This window comes from Mirounga leonina, unplaced genomic scaffold (genome assembly GCF_011800145.1).
Source record: "Mirounga leonina isolate KUSES-001 unplaced genomic scaffold, KU_Mleo_1.0 Mir_153, whole genome shotgun sequence".
In the NCBI taxonomy this organism is placed as follows: domain Eukaryota; kingdom Metazoa; phylum Chordata; class Mammalia; order Carnivora; family Phocidae; genus Mirounga; species Mirounga leonina.
In genome coordinates, this window is record NW_023270387.1 from 14,309,941 (window position 1) to 14,334,549 (window position 24,609).

Here is a 24,609-nt window from a genome sequence, read left to right on the forward strand (position 1 = left end):
AAATAATAATAATAATGTCAGTCTCCCGAAGTCATCCGTTTACCGTCCACAAGGACCGTCTTGCTACACCTGTCATTACCACCGCCTGGCACATAACCACAGCATAGTAGATGTTATATATTCACTGAGTTTTGCCAAAACGTTTTCTAGAGTCTCAGCTCTGTACCTAACAAGTTAGGTAACCTGTCCGAGCTGCAGTTTGCTCAAGTATAAGATGGGGATAAAAATAACACCTACCTTGGCGGGTTGTTTTGAGAATTAACTGAGATATCTTGGCAAAACCCTGAGCACAGGGGCACCTGGGTGGCTCAGTCGGTTAAGCGTCTGCCTTCGGCTCAGGTCATGATCCCAGGGTCCTGGGATCGAGCCCCACATCCGGCTCCCTGCTCAGAGGAGAGCCTGCTTCTCCCTCTCCCTCTGTCTACTTGTGCTCTCTCTCTGTCAAATAAATAAATAAAATCTTAAAAAAAAAAAAAAAAAAACAACCCTGAGCACAGTGCCTGGCATATAGTAAGTATTTGATTAATGTATGCTTAAAATGAAGAAAGGCCGTATCAATATACAATGACATCAGCAATTTTTTTTTTAATTTTATTTATTTATTTGAGAGAGAGAATGAGATAGAGAGAGCATGAGAGGGGGGAGGGTCAGAGGGAGAAGCAGACCCCCCGCTGATCAGGGAGCCCGATGTGGGACTCCATCCCGGGACTCCAGGATCATGACCTGAGCCGAAGGCAGTCGCTTAACCAACTGAGCCACCCAGGCGCCCGACATCAGCAAATTTTGAGACTCACCTTTTACCCTTTCCAACACTGAATGCTGTGTTTTTAAATAATTTTGTAAAAATACATGTATATTTTTGTAAATTCATAGGCAAAAAAAAAGCGGGGGGGGACCTCATGGTTTTAAGCCAACGTGTATTTTCAAGTCAAGAGGCTTTGTTAATGAGATGTCCCTGCTATCCCATGACGGGCACACCATAAAGAAAGCAAAGGGTGCCCGGCTGGCTCAGTCCACAGAGCATGCAAATCTTGATCTCAGGGTTGTATGTTCAAGTCCCACGCTGAGTGTAGAGATTACTTAAAAATAAGATCTCAAAAAAAAAAAAAAAAATCTCATGGGGCGCCTGGGTGGCTCAGTTGGTTAAGCGACTGCCTTCGGCTCAGGTCATGATCCTGGAGTCCCGGGATGGAGTCCCACATCGGGCTCCCTGCTCGGCAGGGAGTCTGCTTCTCCCTCTGACCCTCCCCCTCTCATGCTCTTTTCTCTCTCAAATAAATAAATAAAATCTTAAAAAAAAAAAAAAAGATCTTTAGGGGCGCCTGGGTGGCTCAGTCAGTTAAGTGTCTGCCTTCGGCTCAGGTCATGATCTGACGTCCTGGTTTAGAGCCCAGAGGTGGGCTCCCTGCTCAGCGAGGAGTCAGCTTCTCCCTCTCCCTCTGCCCCTTTCCCCTGCCATGCTCTCCCTCTCACGCTCTCTCACTCTCTCAAATAAATAAATAAAACCTTTAAAAATAAATAAATAAAATAAAATATTTTTTTTAAAAAAAAGCAAATATTCAGTGCTCCCCTCCTTGTCACAGCTTATTTGGGGGGACGGGGTATTTGAGAAGGGAGTCCCAGCCATGGCATTATTACCATGCAAGGCCCCGCGCAGTGAAATTGCAGGTATTTCTCATCTTCCCTTCAGGTTTTGCCACAGCGCTGTTGCTTGTGCTATGGGAAGATAGGGGGCCCATCTCTCCCCAGCCAACCCAGGTGGCTGCCTCTGCCTCCAACGTTTCCAAGTGACGTAGAACCCTACAGGCCCAGAGGCCCCTCCACACTTCCTGTGTGGGGTTCAGAAACTCGCCTCCCCTCCCAGCCTTAGGTGCCTGCTTCGGAAAATGGTGAGTCTTCCTCTCACGGGTCCCCTTTTTCATCCCGGCATTGGGAACGATGACCTCAGGGTCCTCACCTTCAGCAGGGGTTTTGGGAAAGTCCTCTGGTTTCTTTTTCAGAAGTAATAAGCCACCGGCCTCCGCCATCTTAGGTAGAATAAGGGTCCATCCAGTGAGAGAAGGATGCAGTCGGGGAACCTCTGGAGAATTCTGGGACTCTGTCTCTTATCAGGTAAGTAGGATGAAATGAGAAAGGGTGGTATTTCTCCAGACTATGGGAAGGCTCCCAGCCTACCTTTGTGCTGCCCAGTGGTCCCACGGAGCCTCATTTACCAGAAGACGGAAGGAATGTTTTGTGCTACATGAAGGCAGGGATCTAAGACTGCAAGCTAGTGGGAAAGAATACGCTCCATGCACGGGAGAATTTTCAGGGAACAGCCAAAGAAAAGCATTTGGGATCATTGCTTTTGAAAGCAGAGAACTTTCTCTGCCTCCAAGAACAAAAGCTGGTTCATCAGTAAACTACCCAGCCTCGAAGAATGAACACAAAAGAGATTAGAGCTAATCTCCACCCCTCCTCCAGCCAGGAATCTCAAAATTAATCCCCAAGACAATACACGCTGGTGACCAAGAGCTTTCAATTAATTTAGTCCTTTTTGAAGCAAGGGAGAATATAAATTGATAAATAACCAAAAGCAATTCCACATCCCAAAGGAGATAAGATAAAAAAAATAAAATAAAGGTTGCTGTTTAAGTGCCAGACACTGTATAAAGAAAAAATTCTTTACACGTGTTACCTAATTTAATTCTTACCTCCATCTTGGAAGGTAAACGTTACATCCTCTATTTTACAGACAAAGAAACTGATACGCGAAGGTAGTAAATAACTTGTTTAAAGCCACGCAGCTAGTAAGTGCGAAAGCAGACCTGGGGAACGCGACTGTCTGCCTACAAGGCCTATGCGCTTCATGGCTACATGGTGTAAAATGGCTCTGGATGGCTTTATTTCAGCGGCCTAGAAAAGGCTGGGGCTCCGCAGAGCCAGAGCCATGATGTCTCCACTTCCTGCTTCGCTGTAAGGGTCTCAGGCTTTTTTTTTAAGATTTTATTTATTTATTTGACAGAGAGAGACACAGCGAGAGAGGGAACACAAGTGGGGGGAGCGGGAGAGGGAGAAGCAGGCTTCCCGCCAAGCAGGGAGCCCGATTCGGGGCTCGATCCCAGGACCCTGGGATCATGACCTGAGCGGAAGGCAGACGCTTCACGACTGAGCCTCCCAGGCGCCCCAGAGTTTCTCAGGCTTGAAGGCTCACACAAATCACCTGGTATTCTGCAGCTTCTGCTTCGGCGGGACTGGAGTAGCGATTGCCATTCTGCATTGCTAATAAGCTCTTGGGCTTTTAAATCTGCGACTGGTCCAAGGAAAACATTTTGAGGTTGTCAAGGGGCAGGGTGTGACTCCTGCAAGGAGGGATCAGGCATTTTCTTAGAGGCTTATAATATCAACTATGTTTTCCCAGGGCGGAGGGGACAGGGGGGATGGAGAGAGAGAAAGAGACTGGATATCAATGTCCCAAGCACCCCTCAAGATTTGACATCATGAGACTGTGCCCCATCTGCTCTGGAAATGGATGGGCGGTGGGCAGGTGGAGGGGGTCTCACTCCATGTAGAGGCTGTTGGTAAAAGAGAGGTCCAGGTATACGGAAAACTTTCAGGCAACATCAGGGAAACTGGTCATCCATAATGAGTCCAAGTTAGTGCTAAGTGAGGAGCCCATTGGAAATGTGACCAGGCACAACGGCTCTACGTGATGAGTAAGGGGAGTGTCAAATATCTCCATCTCAAGCAGAAAACAAATGGAAAAACTGAACAGACAAGCCAGAGCCAGAGACAGAACAAGATTCTCAACATTTGTACCTAACCGAGAGCTTGCTTTTCTTCCACAGTCTGATTTTCAAAATGGAGGCTTGGTGGCAAAATTCTTTTGCTATTTCTCCAGTGGCCCAAAAAGTAGCCTGAACTTTTTCTACCTCCTGTTTGTCAAATACTGAGTGTTCATGTTCAATGCTAGACGCTTCTTTGCTTTGTTTCATCCAAACTGATCAGGAACCCCTGGTCCATACCCAGCAATACGCATCCCTTACCTGGGGTACAGCAATGAATATGACCCAGGGGTGGTTGGGAAAGACTTTAGATGTTCAGAAATGGTCAGACCAGACCACATTACTTTCTCGGCTTGGAATTTCAGGGACCCACAACATTTACTAACTCCTTTTTTTTTTATTATTTTATTTTCTAGTTGGCGCTTGGGGGCAGGAAGGTAAGATATGCTTTCTTTCCTTGTTATGAAATCAACCTGGCATTCTTTGTTTTTATGAATGGAGCTTTCTCTAGACTCCCCCCACCCCCACCCCCACCCCCACCAACAGAGCTTCCCCAGAGACCCATAAAAGAGGTTTCTACCACCTTCTCCTTTGCCTTTTCCTGGTCAGTCTAAAGATAGTTCCAGCCCAGAAGAGGAAAAGCAATGGACATCATAGGAAATACAAGTCTTAACCATTCAAAAGAAAAAAATTTAGACTGTTGAGTTGAATGTGCCAAAAGTTTTCATTTGTTTGCATGTCATATTTGGTGTGGGATTTTGTAGAAGGTATGAATGTATGCACGGGGATGTGGTGAATAAGCCTCTGGAGCATCATGTGGGTGCACCTTAGAGTCACATGTCCAAATACTCTGAATGCGTGTGCATTGCATTCATGTGTGCACACGAATGTGAATACACCTGGCCTGGACTTACTTCCCGATCACAGTGGCAGAGTCAGGAGTGTCCCTGTATTGGAAGGCTTTCTATTCAATCAGCTTCTCTGTGCTGAGTGACCCATTTTGTGTTTTAAGGCGGCCACTGGGCCCATCTACATTCTGTGACACTGCCCCCTTTGCAATGTTTTTAGAATCCTTTCTTTTTTTTTCTTTTTTACCCTGCAGCATGCTTTAATATTACCTTATTGACAGATGGAATGTGTCGAAAGCACTCATGTGCTTCAGGGTAACTAATCTCTTCTGCAAGCTACTGCCAGTTAAAGTTGATTTTTCTTCATCGTTGATTTATGTGCAATACCTATCTTCTTTTTTCCCCAGCTTTATTGAGATATAATTAATGTATAACACAATGTAAGTTTAAGGTGTATAATGTGGTAATTGATATTGCAAAATCACTACTTAGGATCCATGTTTGTAAATTGCCATCAGGTGTTAATGTAGGATGTAGGGCCCCAAACAGCTTTTCCTATACAGTCATGAGGAATTTGAAGACCCATTGTTGTCTTCTTTTTAATTTAGAAAATTATATTTTATTTTTTTAAGATTTAAAAAAAATCTCCACACCCAATGTGGGGCTCAAACTTACAACCCCAAGATCAAGAGTTGCACATTCCATCAACCGAGCCAGCCAGGCGCCCCAGAAAATCACATTTTAATACTGTAGAGAAGTGGAAAGATAAATATAAACTTGCCCATAATTATTTCACCAGTCATAAACATTGCTGACAGGCTGATGCAATTCCATGATGCAGTCTTTTTTTTCCTTTTCTTTTTCTTTTTTTCTTGGAATTGAGTTGACATACAATGTTACATTAGTTTCAGAAGGTCCTGACCCAGGGGAGCAGGGTCTGTTCTGAGTAGCTGATAGAAGTATAGCTAATAGGGGCGCCTGGGTGGCTCAGTCGTTAAGCGTCTGCCTTCGGCTCAGGTCATGATCCCAGGGTCCTGGGATCGAGCCCCGCATCGAGCCCCGCATCGAGCCCCGCATCGAGCCCCGCATCGAGCCCCGCATCGGGCTCCCTGCTCAGCGGGAAGCCTGCTTCTCCCTCTCCCACTCCCCCTGCTTGTGTTCCCTCTCTCGCTGTGTCTCTCTTCAAATAAATAAATAAAATCTTTTTAAAAATTTAAAAAAAAAAAGAAGTATAGCTAATAGTTGCTTTATCATTTCCTTTTCAGAGACTGAGGAACATACAGGTAAGAGGATTTTCACTCTATGTGGAACAAAATGGTATTAAGGACAATCGTAGTAATAAACACTGAGAACCAGAACTACCAGAAGAAAAATACAATTGTCCATCGGTAGGATTTGTAAGAAATGCGCCTACGTCTGTGGCTGACATGTATCCCTGAGCATGCATTCAGGGAAGCATACACATGTGGGTGTGGGTGGGAGCCACCACTGAATTTTTATGTGAATCACAAGTTCTTTGAAGGCACAGATGGCGTCTTATTCACCTGGCCCAGTGCCTGGCACATAGTAGGTGCCCAGCAAATATTTTTTAAATGAGTAAATGATCACTAATTCCCTTTCTTCAAGAAGCTGATGGTTTTCTGTAAAAGATAAATAACTGATAGTACAGTGCGTTGTGTGCTGTGATATGGGTAAGTACCAGCTAAAATGAACTATAAAAACAGTAGTGGTCGGGGCGCCTGGGTGGCTCAGTTGGTTAAGCGACTGCCTTTGGCTCAGGTCATGATCCTGGAGTCCCGGGATCGAGTCCCGCATCGGGCTCCCTGCTGCGCAGGGAGTCTGCTTCTCCCTCTGACCCTCCTCCCTCTCATTCTCTCTGTCTGAAATAAATAAATAAAATCTTTAAAAAAAAAAAAACAGTAGTGGTCAACTCTACAGAAGATAGTAGGGAAGCTTCCCCAGAGGTGATTCTTTTTTGTTTTGTTTTGTTTTGTTTTTTGTTTTTTTGTTTTCTTTTTGTTTTGTTTTTTGTTTTTTTGTTTTGTTTTTTGTTGTTGTTTTGTTTTGTTTTTTTGTTTTGTTTTGTTTTGTTTTGTTTTTTTCCCAGAGGTGATTCTTGAGCTGAGTTTTAAAGGATGAGCTTTGGGACGCTGGGATGGCTCAGTCAGTTAAATGTCTGACTCGTGATTTTGGCTCAGGTCATGATTTCAGGGTCATGAGATCGAGCCCTGTATCAGGGTTTGTGCTGAGCATGGAGCCTGCTTAAGATTCTGTCTCTCTCTTTCTCTCTCTGCCCCTCCCGCTCACATGCACTCTCTCTCTCTCTTAAAAAAAAAAGTAGTAAAATAAAGGATGACTTTGTATTTTTTTTTTTTTTTAGATTTTATTTATTTATTTGACAGAGAGAGACACAGAGAGAGAGGGAACACAAGCAGAGGGAGTGAGAGAGGGAGAAACAGGCTTCCTGCTGAGCAGGGAGCCCGATGCAGGGCTGGTTCCCAGGACCCTGAGATCATGACCTGAGCCGAAGGCAGACGCTTAACGACTGAGCCACTCAGGCGCCCCAATGACCTTGTATTTTAGAAAGAAGAATATTTTTTTTTAAAGATTTTTATTTATTTATTTATTTGACAGAGAGAGAGATAGCGAGAGCAGGAACACAAGCAGGGGGAGTGGGAGAGGGAGAAGCAGGCTTCCTGCCGAGCAGGGAGCCCGATGTGGGACTCGATCCCAGGACCCTGGGATCATGACCTGAGCCGAAGGCAGACGCTTGACGACTGAGCCACCCAGGCGCCCTAGAAAGAAGAATATTTTAGTCAGAGGAGTTAAGGCTGTGTGGTGTGAGGTTAAGAAGCTTAGAGTGCCATATTTGAACCCTGGATCAACTTCTTATTCGTTGAGTGTCTGAATAATTTACTTCACTCTTCTATGCTATAGCATCATCGTGTATAAAATGGAAATAATAATGATACCTAGCTTGTAAGTTTGTTTTAAGGATGGAATAAGTGATTCACTTAGAACATTATCTGACATATAGAAGCAATGGGTGAATTTTAGTTATTATTCTATGGGAAACATGCAGACTAGATAATAAGCATTAGAGTTTATTGAGCATGCGTATTCTAGGTATTGCCCTAAATATTTTACCTGAATTTCTCATTTAATTCTTCTAATCTCCCTATTCTACAGATAAGGAAACCAAGGTTTAGAAAATAAATAGCCCGAACACTGAGATAAATAGAAATGCAGATCTAGTTGATACTGATGCTCATTTTCTTAACCATCATGAAACACTGTCTCTGGATGGATGTATATTAAATCTTTGTGAGCATTCTAACTATTTCTAGGCACAGACGTCCAGGCCCTTGTATGAGCATGTATGTCTAAGCTCTGCTACCAAATCTGCGCTGATAAAACTCCTGAGCAATTTTCTTTACATTCTTTACATTTCTTTTCAAACAAACACACCACGCAGAGTGAAGTGTCTATTTACTTTTAAATGGTTTTATTTATGATTTCTAGCTTATTTAACATTGCTAAGAAATAGCAGTATTGAAAAATTATTTCTAAGTCAAAATAACATCAACTATCTACATCATTATACTCAACCCCCAATTATTAGCAGATAGATAAATTTGGAGAATGACTTGTTTACCATTCCGTATGATCTCAGCCAGAGAGGTGCCTGAGCAACTGGGTCAGAACTCAGTTCTGTTCTCCATTGTAGCAGGACTCCAAGAAGGAAAGGAAGAAAGTAACTAATATTTTTCTTTAAGCATCCGCTGTGTACCATTCATTTTAACCAGCACAATCCATTTAATACTCACAAATACCCTGTGAGGTGGGTGTTTCATCTCCATTTCCCAGATGAGTAAACTGAGGCTCAGAGAAATTCAATGACTTGTCCTCAAGCACACAGCCTAAGGCAGATCTGGGATCCAAACACAGGGCTGATGCAGTCCAGTGCTCTTTCCCCAACAGCATACTGTAGCAAAAAGCCCCCAACAGGGAGAGGGCTGTCTCTGAGCACCACCACCTCTCCTGTATTCCAGCTGCCACATCCAGGCTTGAGCATAACCTAGTGCCGCCCTGTGTCCCGGCCACAAGTCTTCCAAAAAGCAAGGATGCACCCTAGCCGCACCTCCCAGGATAGCATTGCCTGCTGTGGGGAATGTGCCTGGGCCCCTAAATTATCTTAGTGGATTTTAGTTGTCCACAGCAAGAGTGCCTCCCTCTAACAAAAATTATTGAGAGTTGATTATACTCAGGAGATGGTTCAACATAAAGCCACTTTTTATTGGAAGAACCATTCCTTTAAAATGAGTACAGTCCTTTACATAATTTAAGGGCAATGAAAGAAAAGTGGTATAAAATAAGGAGAAAGATGCTTGATCTCTACTATGAGGGATTCTGTTCATTATAAGAGAGAACTTCTGAATGGTGAAAAATAGGTAAGACCAAGAATCAGTGGCTCAAAGATCTTGTGAAGATGAGTGAAGGTCTTTATCTCTGAGAAGACTCTTTCATGTCTATCCAGAATACAGTTTGTGCTAATGTAGGAGGCTGAGCTTGAAGACTTCTAGAATTTTTCAGCTTTAGGGTTTTAAGACTTTCTGAGCTTTGGGCGCCTGGGTAGCTCAGATGGTTAAGCGTCTGCCTTCGGCTCAGGTCATGATCTCAGGGTCCTGGGATCGAGTCCCGCATCGGGCTCCCTGCTCCTTGGGAGCCTGCTTCTCCCTCTGCCTTTCTCTCTCGCTCTGTCTCTCATGATTAAAAAAAAAAAAAAAAATCTTTAAAAAAAAGACTTTCTGAGCTTCAGTGGATCTGGATCTAGGGGCACATGCTGGTATAGTCTCAATGTGATGCATCTGAGCTGCATCAACAAGCATACCTCACCTTCCAGGCTTGGGGCTCCCTAAAGGATGGGCCTTCTTTGGAGGTTCTTGGGGATAATGTCTAGTCCCACTTGAAAATTTTTGTCTACAATTTAAACTTAATCCAAGGTTATTTTCTTACAGTGCTTTCCTTTTCTCATGTTCAGGTGAATCAACAGGTTCACCTCCAGAGAAAGGTAAGTTTCTCTGTCTTTCATGGATGCCTTGAGGATGCAGGTGGGTGGTTAGAGGAGAGGGAATTGGTTGGGAGAGATTATCCCCAAGAACTGAGGTCATTCCAACTCCTGTTTTGGAAATAGTCCCAAAGGGACTTTTCTAGGCTTTCCTTTACTTCCCTCCTCCCCTTCCCAAGCCCCCATGTCCATGCCTAAACTCTGAAGTCATGCTCAAAACGTTCTCCAGTTCCCCTTCTCCATCAGATCCCCTCTTTCATGCCCTCTAGCCAGTAGAGCTCCCCTTTGATGAGAAAATCCAAGACCTGGATGACGGGTGACCTTCTGCGTCTGGTTGGTTCTTCTATTCCTAATTTACCTTTGCCAAAATCTTAATGGTTTCTCCCTCCAATTTCTCTTCTCTTCTCTCCCGTTTCCCAGGGTATAAAGTTTCCATCTCTGGAACCACGGTAGTGCTGATATGCCCTGAGGAAGTTGAAGGTGAAAATCTACAATGGGAAATGAATGGTGAAAAAATACCAGAGGCTAATGAAAAGCAGCTATCTCTGGCTGAGTTTTCAGAAGTGGAGCACAGTGGTTATTATGCCTGCTATGCAGACGTCTCGAAGAAGAACTATCTCTACCTGAAGGCAAGAGGTAATACAGGTCCCCGGAGCAGACACCATGGGACACCTTAGACAGGGCCATTTCAAGAGCGCATTTTCAATCATTTCTTCCAATGCACCTCACGGTCCCCTGGTATCTTTGTGCTTCTCTTCTACTCAATCCTGAGACTCTCAGGGGCCACACAGCATCAGTGTTTTCTGAAATATGGATTAAACACCAATATGGGGGTTATCTGGGAAAGCTCAGTCAGCACTTAGATCTAAAATAACAACTTTCCAAGAGACAGAATCACGTCATTTGCGTTATGTCGAATCTGGAATTATGGCACATAGATAGGGGTTTATCTGGTGCTTTATCCAGAGATCAATTCTTCAGAAGAATTTGCAAAGCTGCTATAAGAAAGTGTCATAAACTAAGGCATAATAATGATAGCTAACATTAGGTGTTTCAAGCACTTGCATGGATTTTTTTTCATATAATCCTCTCAACAACCATGAGTTAAGTACTATTTAGTTCCCATTTTTTATTTATTTTTTTAAAGATTTTTTACTTATTTATTTGACAGAGAGACAGACAGCGAGAGAGGGAACACAAGCAAGGGGAGTGGGAGAGGGAGAAGCAGGCTTCCCGCTGAGGAGGGAGCCCGATGCGGGGCTGGATCCCAGGACCCTGGGATCATGACCAGAACAGAAGGCAGGTGCTCAACCATCTGAGCCACCCAGGCACCCCTTAGTTCCCATTTTTTTAAAAGATTTTATTTATTTATTTATTTATTTGAGAGAGAGAGAGCACAAGCACGGGGCAGGGAGAGGGGGAAGCAGGCTCAATCGCAGGACCCCGGGATCATGACCTGAGCCAAAGGCAGATGCTTAACCACCCAGGCACCCCTGTTTTATTCCCATTTTATACAAGGGGAAACAGGGACTTTGTGAGTTGAAAACACTTCACACAATTCTCACAGCTAGTGAGTGAAGGAGCTGGGACTTGAACCCAGGACTCTCTGACTCCAGAGCCTCTACCCATAACCTTCACTCTTTGCTTGGTGTTACACACATTGAAAGGTCCGGCTCTGGCCATGGCAAGCATGTGAGTAGTAAAGGGAGAATCGCCCTTATTTGTTCCTTGGTGGTCTCTACTGTCCTTGTGTCTTCTTTTCTCGGTAATTTCTCTTCCCCTCCCCATATCTCTGTCCCCCACAGTGTGTAGGAACTGCATGGAGGTGGACGTGATGGCAGTGGTTGCAATCATCATAGCTGACATCTGCATCACTCTGGGCTTGGGGCTGCTGGTGTATTACTACAGCAAGAACAGAAAGGCCAATGCCATGCCTGTGATGAGAGCAAGAGGTGCCGGCGGCAAGACTAGGGGTAAGACCATGGAGTTACATCGGAAGAGAGTCCCACCAAGGGGGGGATGTCCAGCCTGGGCCAGGATGGGTGGCAAGTCCACAGCCAGCTCAAGACAGCTTCTATAGAACATTCCCCGTGTGGCCAACATCTGGACAGAGGGTATCACGTCTCAGATGGCTTCTCTCTGTCCTGCCCTAGAGAAATACAAAAAGTGTATTAACAGGATGGCTGTGGAGTATTCTGGAGTAACCAGATTCCACACCTCCTCCCTCCAATCTGTGGGGAGAGAGACTTTGGGATCTTCGTTCCTGCCTTTTCCCTTCCCTTACCCATAGAAAAGGAGACATGGAAGGACTTTGAGCTGAGGAAAATCATAAAGTGATACGAAGAGTATGGAGGTCATTAGGGATGGGATTAAAGGAAACAGGAGACAGAGTGGCCAAGATGGAGAAAGGGAGGCCTAGAGGAGAGAAAGAAGGGGTTTGCCGTCCCTCCCGGATCTCGGTCTCATGGCCCCGAGATGGGTGTTCCCTCGTGGGAGCTAACCCTTTCCCCCTCCCTCCTCTGCAGGACAAAATAAGGAGAGGCCACCACCTGTTCCCAATCCGGACTACGAGGTACCAAGGGATGGAGTCGGGGAGGGGAGCTTTCTAGGGGAGAAGGGGACAGGTGGGCCTGTCCATCCGGCCTGCCAGACACTTCGAAGCCCCTCACTCAGGCTTGCCAGACAGCCCGCCTTGTGCTGGCCTCTGCCGAGCTGGGCTGTTTCCAAGGCTGCATGGCTTCTACAACCATGGCGTTGGGTCGGGGGCGGGGGGCGGTGACACCCTCTTTCGGTGGCTTATTCACTAGCTGGGATACAGCATGGGGAATACCATATCCACACACGCCCACATGACAAATTCAGCACTGAGGTTCCACCTGCACGCACTGTGCAGCCACATCGGCCGTTGAAATATGAAAGTACTTCATTGGTAAATAGCCGCCAGCTTCCTGCCCCGCTCTCCCAGCACACACACTGCCAGACATCACAGCCTCTCCCCCCACTAGACTGCCTCTCGATCTGACAACTGAAGAGTTAATGCCTGGCATGGCAGAGAACTGCCAGGATTGTTTCGATTGCTTGGTGTGCGTGTCCTACCAGTTGTTCAGTATCGGGAATATCACACCTGAACAAGGGCCACAGGTATTTCTCGAGCACCAGGCAAGCAGGTGGTATTCACTTCCATGTAAGTGACTCCATTTAATCCTGACAAATGCCCTGAGAGGTGGGTCTTTAGATTCCCATTTTGGAGATGGGAAGGCTGAGGCTCCCAGAAGGTGATAGGTTCAAATCTGTTACCAGGGGGCACCAGGTTAGGATTGGAGCCTGTCTCCTGGTTCCTAGTGCAAGGTTCTTTCCGTGGCACTAAAGCTAGATCTTCAGGGGCCCTTCTTTGTTAGGAACTACTTCCTCCCATCCTGCCGACCACAACCTCTCTATTCACCCCCCGCCCCCCAGCCCATCCGGAAAGGCCAGCAGGACCTGTACTCTGGCCTGAATCAGAGAGGCATCTGACGGCTCCTGAGGACGCTGCCTCCTCCAGGCCCAGCTCTGGCTTCTCCAAGGCCTGCTACTCCCTGTACCCTGGGTAAATCCTGGACTCCAGAAGAGAATTGTTCCTCTGCCTGCTGGAGAACTCACACCCTGCAGCCTTGTCCCCAGCTCCCTCCATTCTGCCTTCTCTGCTGGCCCTCAGCCCTAGACTATCTCTGCCTCATTATCTTGTGAAACATCACAGCTCCTCACGCCCTCACGCCCTCACGCCCGGGCTGCCCTCTGGTCAGGCTATTTATTTCTGTTATTCACCCCCACCATCACCAGTTCCTTCCTACCCTGCAGGAGATGTCCCTGCTCCCTTCCCTTCCCCCCTTTCCTGGGAAGAACTTGCCCCCATCCCTAACTATTGCATCTGTCTACCTTTCTTTTCTTCCAGCTCTCTCTTTGGCAACGCTTTGTGGGGATGGACTGGGTAACTCCAGCAGGGGGCCTGCCCCATGCACAGACCCTGGCCCAGAGCCAGCCCGTTACTCCCTACCCCAGGTCTTCCCTGCAGGCCCCTCCAATGAATATGCTAGGCTCCCTGACAGCTGAGAGAGAAAAGAAATAAAGTGTATTTGGCCGAAAGAATTGCTGTCCCTCTTTTCTGGGAGGCCCTCAGAGGCTGCCTTGTTTCCTCACGTCCTCTCTACCTTTGCCTCAATGCCGCCCCCCCACTATGATCCCCAAAACAGGTGCTGCCGCTGTCTTTGGAGAGGGTGTTAGGGAATAAATAAAAAAGAGACAGAGAAAGAAGTAAACAAATAGTCCTCTGACTCACTTCTCTTGGAGAAAAGCACCAAGGATGTCAGAGAGTGACTGATGGGTCCCCGGTGGAGTGGTCAATTGAGAAAACAGAGGCACAGAAGCAGAAGCCTTCAAAGGCAGGTGGGGGCGGCGGATGGGGAGCTTGGAGGCTTCGGGGCGGGACCCAGACTTCCACAAGCTGCTGGGAGAGGAAGCCAGGGCTGAGCCCCCGGCGGGGCCGTGGAGAAGGAGGTGCTGCCGAGAAGCACCCTCCCGCCCCCTGCGAGGCAGCCAGAAGGTGGCTGAGGTTTGGCAGGCCCGGATGTGGGCTGCGGGGGCCGGTAGGAGGGCCTGGCCCCCACCCGGCTCCCTGTGCTCCTCCAGCACAGAGCAGAGGCCGGAGCTATGAGAAGCCCCAGCAGGCCCCCTTCACCCTCACTGCACCCAGAAACCTCCCCGGCTGACCACAGGGCTATTGATGCGTGTGGCCACCACGAAAAGGCCATTCGTGGTTAGCAGCCTGCCACGTGCCGTGCACACTCAGCCTCAGGCTTGCGGCTACAGGTCTGTTGGCCCCTGTCGGTGCTTCTTGCCCTCTGTGCACAACACCAGATGCTCACTCACTAGCTGCTGACCAGCAGGCTGGCGCTCTTGTCCCAGGTGCACCTGATCATGTTCCAGGAAGGGGACGTATGGCTCAGGGTGAGAAAAGCAGTAACAGCTAAGGGCTAGTGAGCAGTGACTAGGCTCTTGAAATCACCCTCAGCACTTTCCATGCCTTATCTCATTTAATCCTTAGCGCAACAAAGTAGACAAGATGGATGGTGTCCTCCTTTTACAGATGAGGCTACAGAGACTCAGAGAGGTTAAGTTATTTGCCCAAGTTGCACAGCTAGTGAGTGAGGGAGCAGGAATGAACAGGCAGGACTGTCCAACTCCAACGCTCTGAACATCTACCCAGTGCCGGTGCTGACAGTGATCATAAAGAATGCCCTCGGGTTTCCTGGCTTTCAAGTTCTGTATTTAATCACTTAGGCACTCCTGCAGCGAGTGCTTTTCTCATCACTCATGTCGCAGACCAGCACTGTGCTAAGTGCTCAGGGGAGACAAAAATAAAATAAAATAAAACTCTCTCTCTCTCTCCTCTCTTCCCTCCCTTCCTTCTCTCTCTTCCATCTCCTACATACACATTGTGTTGGTTCTGTTTCTCTAGAGAACCCTAATGACAAAGCCTGATGTCAAAACCAGGCAAAAACAGGGGCGCCTGGATGGCTCAGTCGTTAAGCCTCTGCCTTCAGCTCAGGTCATGATCCCAGGGTCCTGGGATCGAGCCCCGCATCAGGCTCCCTGCTCCGCGGGGAAACCTGCTTCTCCCCCTCCCACTCTCCCTGCTTGTGTTCCCTCTCTTGCTGTGTCTCTCTCTGTCAAATAAATAAAATTTAAAAAGTAAAATAAAACAGGCAAAAACATTACAAGAAAAAAAAACTGCAGACAAATATTCCTTATGAATAGATGCAAAAATTCTTCACTAAATTTTAACAAATTTAATCTAATAATATATAAAAAGAAAAAAAAAGAATAGGGCCACCCAGCTGGCTCAGTCAGTGGAGCATGCAACTCTTGATCTTGGGGTCGTGAGTTCAAGCCCCACGTTGGGAGTAGACTTTACTTAAGAAAGGGGGTGGTGCGCCTGGGTGGCTCAGTCATTAAGCCTTTGCCTTCGACTCAGGTCCTGGGATCAAGCCCCGCATCAGGCTCCCTGCTCAGCAGGTAGCCTGCTTCTCCGTCTCCCACTCCCCCTCCTTGTGTTCCCTCTCTCATTCTCTCTCTCTGTCAAATAAATAAATAAATAAATCTTTTAAAAAAAAAAATATATATATATATAATAAAGAATAATACATAATGACCAAGAACAGTTTATTTCAGGAATGTAGGTTCGGTGCAACAAATCATGCCCCCAACGTAATTTATCATATTAACCGACTAAAGAAGTAAAACCATATAATCATCTCAGCGGATGCAGAAAAAGCATTTGACAATACTCAACTATTTTTACTAAAAATCCCCAGCAAACTAGAAAGAGAACGGAATATCCTCAATCTGTTAAAGAGCATCTAAGAAAAACCTATGGCGAATATCATCCTTAATGATGAAAGACAATGTTTCCCCCTAAGATCACAAATAAGGCAAAAACATCCTCACTTCTCTTCTATTCAACATTGTACTGGAGGTTTCTAGCCACTGCAATAAGCCAAAGAACAGAAGTAAAATACATCCAGATTGGAAATGGAAAAGTTAAACTGTCTTTATTCGCAAGCAACATGATCATTATGTAGAAATTCTGATGGGCTTTACAAAAAAAAAAAAAAAAAGTGGTACTATAATTAATATGTGAATTTAGGAAGTTTTCAGGGTACAGGATCAATATACAAAACAACTATATTTCTAGATACTATCAATGAACAATTGGAGATTGAAAGTTTAGAAATACCATATAAAAGAGCATAAAAAAATATAAAATACTTAAGGGATAAATCTGACAAAAGATGTGTTTGTGGATTGGCAGAGTCAGTATCATTAAGATGTTGAGTCTCCCCAAGCAGATCTATAAATTCAACACAGTCCTGATCAAAATCCCAGCAGGCATTTTGTAGTAACTGAGAAGCTAATTCACATGGAATTACAAAAGACCTAGAACAGCCAAACTACTTTCTTTTGAAGTTGCATCTCAGCCTATCCACTCCTGAGTATTTATCCAACAGAAATAAAAGCATATGTCCACACAATAACTTACATGTGAATGTTCATGACAGCTTTATTTATAATAGCCCAAACCAGGAAATAATCCAAAAGAATATCAACAAGTGAATAGATAAATATCCTGTGGTATATACAATGGAATACTACTGGACAGTATAAAGGAATAAAATATTGTAGATGTACCAAGATGTATGAATCTCAAAATAATTATGCTGAGGTGTAAGAAGCCAGACCAAAAAAGGGTACATGTTACATTAGTATACTTATGTATATAAAAATCTAGAAAAACAAAAACTAATCTATAATGACAGAGCAGATCAGTGGTTGCCTGGAGGGTAGAGGGATAAGGGAGGGATTGCAGGCAAAGGGGCACAAGGAAACTGTTCAGGGTGTTGGATATCTTCATTACCTTTATTGTGGTGATGTCTCACGAGTGTATACATATGACAAAACATCACATTTTATACTTTAAATATATGTATTTATTCCTGTCAATTTACCTCAGTAAAGCTTTTTTTTTTTTAAGATTGATTTATTTATTTGAGAGAGAGAGTGTGTGTGTAGGGAGAGAGGCAGAGGGAGAGGAAGAGAGAGAATCTCAAGCAGACTCCCCACTGAGTGCAGAGCCCAACACGGGTCTTGATCTCACAACCCTGAGATCATGACCTGAGCCAAAATTAAGAGTCGCACACTCAAATGTCAGAGCCACCCATGCGCCCCAGTAAAGCTGTTTATTAAAAGCACAGAAAAAGAGGGACACCCGGGTGGCTCAGTCAGTTAAGCGTCTGCCTTCGGCTCAGGTCATCATTGCAGGGTCCTGGGATCGAGTCCTGCAATGGGCTCCTTGCTCAGCGGGGAGCCTGCTTCTTCCTTTGCCACTCCCCCTGCTTGTGCTCTCTTGCTCTCTCTTTCTCTCTCTGATAAATAAATAAATAAATAAATAAATAAATAAATAAATAACTTTAAAAACAAAAAAGAGAACCAAAGGACACAAGTTTCCAGAAGGGCTTAGGTGGAGGGCAGTTTTCTCAACCTTGGCTTCACCATGGAATCACCTTAAGCCATTTTGAAAGTCCTGATGCCTTTGCCCAAGATAATCAGAAGCTCTGGAGATTCCCAAGTGCATGCAATGTTGAGAACTAGTGAGAGGTATGGGGGGATATAAGAGCCTACAAGGACTACAAGGTGAAGGGAAGTGTGCAGGGTGTTGGAAGGAGACAAGTACTGGGTGCAGTAGAAGTCACCGGAAAGTTCCCCAAGGCGGAGGGATCCAATGTGGAAAGTGGGAGGCAGGCTGCAAAGGACTACAGTCCTAGGGATGTAAACGGTATAAAGCCATAACCACGAATGAAGCCTGTGTACATTGGAAGTTCATTCTGTCTCTAACAAAATCAGCATCTGTGTATAGCTCAGGAAAATAGTGGGCAGAATCATCCAGATCTCTGGCTGTGTGGTTGTTCATTCTTTCTTTCCCACTTTGGGAACCTTGGTCTTGGAAATTCCCACTCTTATTAAACTGTCCCAAAGGGCGCCTGGGTGGCTCAGTCGTTAAGCGTCTGCCTTCGGCTCAGGTCATGATCCCAGGGTCCTGGGATCGAGTCCCACATCGGGCTCCCTGCTCGGCAGGAAGCCTGCTTCTCCCTCTCGCACTCCCCCTGCTTGTGTTCCTGCTGTCGCTCTCTCTCTCTCTGTCAAATAAATAAATAAAATCTTTAAAAAAAAATAAATTTAAAAAAAAACACAAAACTGTCCCGAAGTTCTTTCAGTTACCATAACTCAGAGAACAAAAGGAGGGGTTGCCCCTGTGGTAGACAGGAACGAGCATAAAGGACACGAAAGCTTCAATGGCCTCAGTTCTTCCTCTAAACCGGAGACTCTCTATATTGGGGCTGCTTCAGAATCACCTGGGGGCTACATGCCTAGAGTGGAGCCCAAGTGTCTATGTTTTTAATAAATCCTTCAGGCTCCCAAGGTTTCAGAACCACCACCAACCCACTAGCTGAAGATGACATCCATTGAAAATATCCCAAGCCCCTGTCCACTCCCCAATTCCAGCTTTCTAAGTGGGTGAGGAAGGGTAATGAGTTTCTGGTATTAGTTTACCATGCAGAAGACAGGGGCGGGACAGGGCAGATTCCGAGGAGAGAAAGGTGAATGGTACCTTCTCTACAGGAGTAAAGGTTCCTGAACGGGCCTCTACATTGAAACCTCCTCACAGCTAGTGGCTACCACTCCATGGGGGTCATAAAGCCAAGGCCAGCCCCTTAGCAGAAGTGGGACTTTGTCACACATGCTCTCCAAGTCTTGATAAGAAGTGACCTCCTGGGGGGCGCCTGGGTGTCTCAGTCGTTAAGTGTCTGCCTTCAGCTCAGGTCATGATCCCAGGGTCCTGGGATCGAGCCCCACATCGGGCTCCCTGCTTGGCGGGAAGCCTGCTTCTCCCTCTCCCACTCTCCCTGCTTATGTTTCCTCTCTCGCTGTGTCTCTCTCTGTCAAATAAATAAATAAAATCTTAAAAAAAAAAAAAAAGGAGTGATCTCCTGGGCCCTTGATGTTTCCACCTCCTCTGCTCATGATGTCATGGAAACTTCTGTGTGGCTGGGTCTGTAAACATAGCAGCCCGCCCTCAACTGTGGTAAGGAAACCAAAGCCCTTCAGGGGCTGTAATAGGGGGCTGGAGGCAACAAGTATCTGAGGGAGAGTGGTGGAGCAGACCCCATCCCCAGGGAGCCCACCGGGCCAGAAACACCAGTGGGCCAGAATGGGGTGAGAGACTGCCCATCACACTGTCCATCTGGGGCAGAGGAATGGAAGCAATGAAGGAAGGACACAGGTGGACAGGGAAGGCAAGGGTCCAGCCAAGGCAGAACAACTCCCATGCCTTGCCCAAGAGCCTTGAAAAGTCCAGGCACCTGCTGAGTGGAAGAAGACATCTTTATTGGCTGAACAAGGGAAGAAGGTACAGTCGATACTCCCATAAACCACCGGTCTCAGGTTCACTTCTTCCGAGGCCAGTTTTCACCAAGATGACTGTACTGAGCATCATTCCGATCTCGAAGGGGCTAGGAGGTGAGAGGGAACAGTGAGGTAGGGTCAGTTTCTCCAGGGAAGACCCCAGTAGGCCCCAGAGATGAGAGCCCATGCCTGAGTTTTCCAGCCCCGCCAGTGATGAGTTCCCCACTAGGACCCTTCATCCGTACACATAACACCTAACGTCAGGCTCTTCACCCCCTCCCATTCATGTCTCTTTCCCTTTAGGGCTCACCTGATAGAGCTGGTCATTTTCCAACAGAACTTGAGAGTCAGCAGCTAGAAGAAACAGGGGGAAAGAGTCATCAAGGGCCTAGGAGGATAGGACATTGAGACCCCATGACCACTGCAGGAGGACTACAGCTTGTTGTACCCTCAGAAGTCTGCATGGGCAATATGGGCACAAGTCTTCCAATCACCAGTTTTAGGAGTCATTAGGAGATGCGAGAGTGACTCCCACATGAGACACAACCCACTGCCAGCCCCGGTCTTAGCAGGTGCACACTCATACCCACACCCACAACATACATGTGCATGCACACACGCACACACACTCTGTCCCGTCCACTTACCCTTAGAGAGCCTTCCAGTCTCATGTCCAGCAAAGCAATAAGCTCCCAAAGCAAAGAGCAGAGTGGCGATTATGTCAGTGATGATGATACCAGCCAGGGTGGCTGAGTCCAGCTCCACACAGTTCTGACACACTGAGGGGAAGAGGGGCCAGAGGAGAGCTGGAGAGCCTTCAAGACCAGCAACCATTTCTGTCTCCTAGGGCAACCCTAGGACCTCACACCAAGACCTAAACTGCAGTAAGATACCTGGAGAAAGGCCTGCTGATGCCCTGGCTACATCCCCCTCTGCCCTTAATCCCAAGGAATCCCTGAGAAGGGTCAAGAAGCAGTATCAGCTTTGTAAGAATGTAGACAAGGCAGCAAGGCCAAGCCACTCTCCCAACCAAGGCTCTACTGCTTGAGTCATAAGGCCCCTGCTGTTTTTTCCATTAGTTAAGCTCCAAAGTCTGGCTCCTCCCATTACAAGAGTGACCCCCACTTTGTTTAGAGAACAGGTTGGTCCACCACAGTCCCCTCTGGCTATAAGGTTCTCATATCCAGAGGTCCCATTCATTTCAACCCAAAGGGTCCAGAAGGCACATACTTCGATAATATACTTGCATATAAGGTGTTTTGTCGTCTTGTTCATCTGTCCCCTTGCACCGATACACTCCTCGTGGGTCCAGGATGCGTTTTCCCAAGTTCCACATTTTATCATGTGGGAATGGTGTTCCCCTCGTTCCCTCTACCAGAATGATACTGGTATTGCAATTCAGGAACACCTTGTCCTCAAGTTCCTCCACGATTATGTTGTAGGGGCTCACTACAGGGCAAACAACAACAACAACAAAACCCAACCATGATTGCAGCCAGCTGTTTGGTCTGCAGCAGATGCCTTATGCTGCTGAGGTTTATACTTAAAAAGGACCACTTTCTAAGTCTAGGACAATTTATGGTTTAGTGAGAGAGACAGAAGTCACAAGAAAAAGGCTTTGGGAGGCTCCCCATGAAATGCCGGGGCCAGGAAGGATGCAAGGATTCAGTCCGAGCAGAGCACAGACCCTGATGGACATGGAGCAAAAGAGGAAATCGTAGAGCCGGGCGGATCCAAGAACCTTCCTGGAAATGAGTTCAGACCACTGATTAGAAGTAGAAGGGGAGTGTAGACTGCTGAAGCACCCAAGAGATACGGAAAGGCAGAAGAACGTTCCTTGGTTGGAGATGGCCACATTTGTTCTCCAACAAAACTATTTTTTTTTAAGATTTTATTTATTTATTTGAGACAGAGAGAAAAGGAGCAGGGGGGGAGGGGGAGGGGCAGAGGGAGAAGCAGCCTCCCTGCTGAGCAGGGAGCCCAAGGAGGGGCTCGACGAGGGGTTCCACGAGGAGCTCAATCCCTTTACCCTGAGATCATGACCTGAGCCGAAGGCAGACGTTGAACTGACTAAGCCACCCAGGTGCCCCTCCAACAAAACTTCTAATTCTACCTCCCAGCCATCTACAACCCTCCCACTTCAACTTCTCACCCTTTTCCCTCCCTCTTTGCCCCTGCCCCAACTACCAAGAGAATGGGACTCTCACTACTAAAGTCTTTCCCGGGACCGGTGATGGTTGGAGTAGGAGAGAAGCTGGTATGAATTATTCCAAAAGGAGACCCAGGGCAAATCTCATGTAAAGATTTTTAGTTGTTCTACCCTTGCTTAAGGGAAGGGAGGTAGAAAAAATTTTTTTATCAAATTCATTCTTGGGGCTCCATACAAGTCAAGACTTATAGGGAGCTTAAGGGCTGGACGTATGCACAGCACCTCTCTAGATCCACTGGATTTTTTTGACTGAGAGCATCTCCATAGCCCACAGAGGGGATCTGTGTCTCCAATCCCAGGGAAAAGTGGAATCCAGATTTTCCCTGAATTCATATTCAGTTACCAATTTGAATACAAGAACATCCTCTGAAAAATCCCCAAAAGAGCTGTTTCTCATGTGTCTCAAGCAGGCCAAGATTATATGAGTATATCTCAGGAAGATACATGTACATCAGATGCTTCACATCCTACAGCCACGCTTTCCATGGGGATCTCTTTCCATTGGAAATCCTGAATATCCCAAAGCATTCATCCCAGTTTGCCTGAGATTGAGGGGTTTCTGGGACAAAGCACTATCAGTTTTAACACCAGGCAAATCAAGATGAGTTGATCATCCTACCACTCCAGATCTACCCTCCTTCCTTCTCCACCTAAAGTTAACTTTCTCTTAAGACATCCCCCTGAGTACTGGGCCATGGCTCCTGGTGGTGACAAATGATGGCCAAATGACTAAGAGTCCTAGATCCCAGAGACTCTCTGTCTTAGAAGAAATAGTGCTCCCTTACCAGCCCTAGGCTCAGGCCCCCACAGACTGCACATTTCCTGCAGATCTCTGGCCTAAGGCCTTTAGAGAGACATTCAAGGCCAACATGTTCACCTAGCTGGACTCAGTCAAAGCCAAGAGCCTGTTTCCCAAGCCCAAACCCTGTGCTACATCCCAACCCTGCCCTCCTTGACAACTCTGCCTGGTGAAGTAAAGCTACCATTGAGAAGGACTTTCAAGTGGGGCTCAGTCCAGGTGCTAATGTCCCTCTCAGGTCCCTTCTCCAAGATGCCCCCACCACCTGGAGAAGCCTTACCTTGGGAGAGAAGGACAGCCAGTATCACGCCAGCCAGAAACCTACAGTGTTCCATTTTCCAGCAGAATTCCTTCAGTAGGTAGACCCAGGTCACAGAACTATCAGCCAGGGTGAGAGATGCCCTCCCCCAACGGACTCACGGGTACCCGGAAAAAGTAAAGGGGCGGGGAGGAACCAGAAGACGCCTATTTCTCTGCTCTCTGCCGTTGATCATGGGAGACTGTCAGGGTAGGGGTAGACTGGGGGTGGGGTAGGAAGGAAGCAGGTGCAAATTGCTCTTTCTCCGAGCACTGAGCTTGGGGATGAGGTGGAAGAGAGAGCAGAGAATGTGGAAAAGATTGCCTAGACCTCTAGGAAGTAAAAGAAGATTTAGGATGTTCTTTCCCGAGTCACGGATGAAAACCAGTAATTTCAGAGTTTTTGTCAACAGTGTAACTACATTTAGTCACCCCCTGAAAACTGCCAGCTCAAAACCCTTGAGAGAAAGTGTGAGCCCCATCCCATAAGCCATACCAGCAAGGTTCCTCCCAGTTCTGGTCTTTCTTGGGACCCTGCCCAAGGTCCTCCTTGGGCAGCCTGGACACCAGACTAAGTAGCTTCTTACCAGTGAGAGGTTGGGCTTTAGAGCCTTCCAAACCAGACATTTGAATCCCAGCTCCAATACTGCCTACCCACTGGCCCTGGGCCCATTATGGAATTTTTCAGAGCCTAATTTCCTCAGTACCCCAATAAGGATTCGGACAAAAAGTTTGCCTGGTGCGTGAGATATATCACATTTGCTCAATAAGAGATAGTTATTAATAACAGTATGATTGACTCACAGGCAGAGTATGATTGAGCCTCCCCAGGAGACAAGTGGACTTTTCTCCCCTGTGGCCTATGGGGATCCAAACTCTGTACACCCCTGGAGTTGGACTGTAATTTACCTGAATAGTGCTCCCTTACCAGCCCTAGGCTCAGGCCCCCGCAGACTGCACATTTCCTGCAGATCTCTGGCCTAAGGCCTTTAGAGAGACATTCAAGGCCAACATGTTCACCTAGCTGGACTCAGTCAAAGCCAAGAGCCTGTTTCCCAAGCCCAAACCCTGTGCTACATCCCAACCCTGCCCTCCTTGACAACTCTGCCTGGTGAAGTAAAGCTAGCATTGAGAAGGACTTTCAAGTGGGGCTCAGTCCAGAGATAGCATATGTCTTGCTGCCTTCTGTAGCTCCACCACCTGGCTTGTGCCTGGCACGTAACGAGAGGTCTGCAGATTTTTGTTGACTCACTGATGGACCGGCTGAGGAAGACAGGGGCCTAAGATCCTGGAAACTCAGCTCAGGTTCTGGCCCCTGGAAATGTAGGGCTTATCTCATTGCAATTGTCCTGCCTATTCTTGTCCAGGCAGGCACCTTTTTGATGATCTTGTCTCAAAAGAGCAGTGAAAAATTCCTGAACAAGGGCCTGGACCGTGGTGGTTTTCTGCTCAGAGCTCCAGCCTTGCACACATGAGTGTTCTCACTTAAATTCATTAGTTCTAGCAAGAAGCAACAACCAGCTGACGTCCTAGCAACCAGCGGTGGCAGAGATGTTTACCCCTCTCATGAGGAAATGGGCCCAAGCCATCTCCTACCCAGAACCCAAGGGGTTTTTCTGTGCAAGCTG

At 46.7% G+C, this 24,609-nt stretch overlaps 2 protein-coding genes across 2 annotated transcripts; one reads left to right on the plus strand and one right to left on the minus strand.

The window, feature by feature from the left end:
- Positions 1 to 1,688: 1,688 nt before the first annotated feature.
- CD3E (CD3e molecule) lies at positions 1,689 to 15,112 on the plus strand. Its single transcript, XM_035009050.1, has 9 exons — positions 1,689 to 1,889; positions 2,001 to 2,112; positions 4,181 to 4,201; positions 5,878 to 5,895; positions 9,654 to 9,683; positions 10,101 to 10,316; positions 11,486 to 11,653; positions 12,206 to 12,252; positions 13,137 to 15,112. Exons 2-9 carry the CDS (start codon positions 2,064 to 2,066, stop codon positions 13,191 to 13,193), a joined length of 606 nt encoding a protein of 201 aa, XP_034864941.1. The 5' UTR covers positions 1,689 to 1,889; positions 2,001 to 2,063; the 3' UTR covers positions 13,194 to 15,112.
- A 4,196-nt stretch (positions 15,113 to 19,308) lies between these two features.
- On the minus strand, positions 19,309 to 23,150 carry CD3D (CD3d molecule). Its single transcript, XM_035009054.1, has 5 exons — positions 22,965 to 23,150; positions 20,907 to 21,125; positions 20,324 to 20,455; positions 19,987 to 20,030; positions 19,309 to 19,783 (listed from the first exon to the last, which is right to left on the minus strand). The coding sequence occupies exons 1-5, from the start codon at positions 23,017 to 23,019 to the stop codon at positions 19,718 to 19,720; spliced, it is 516 nt and encodes a 171-aa protein (XP_034864945.1). The 5' UTR covers positions 23,020 to 23,150; the 3' UTR covers positions 19,309 to 19,717.
- Positions 23,151 to 24,609: the final 1,459 nt, after the last annotated feature.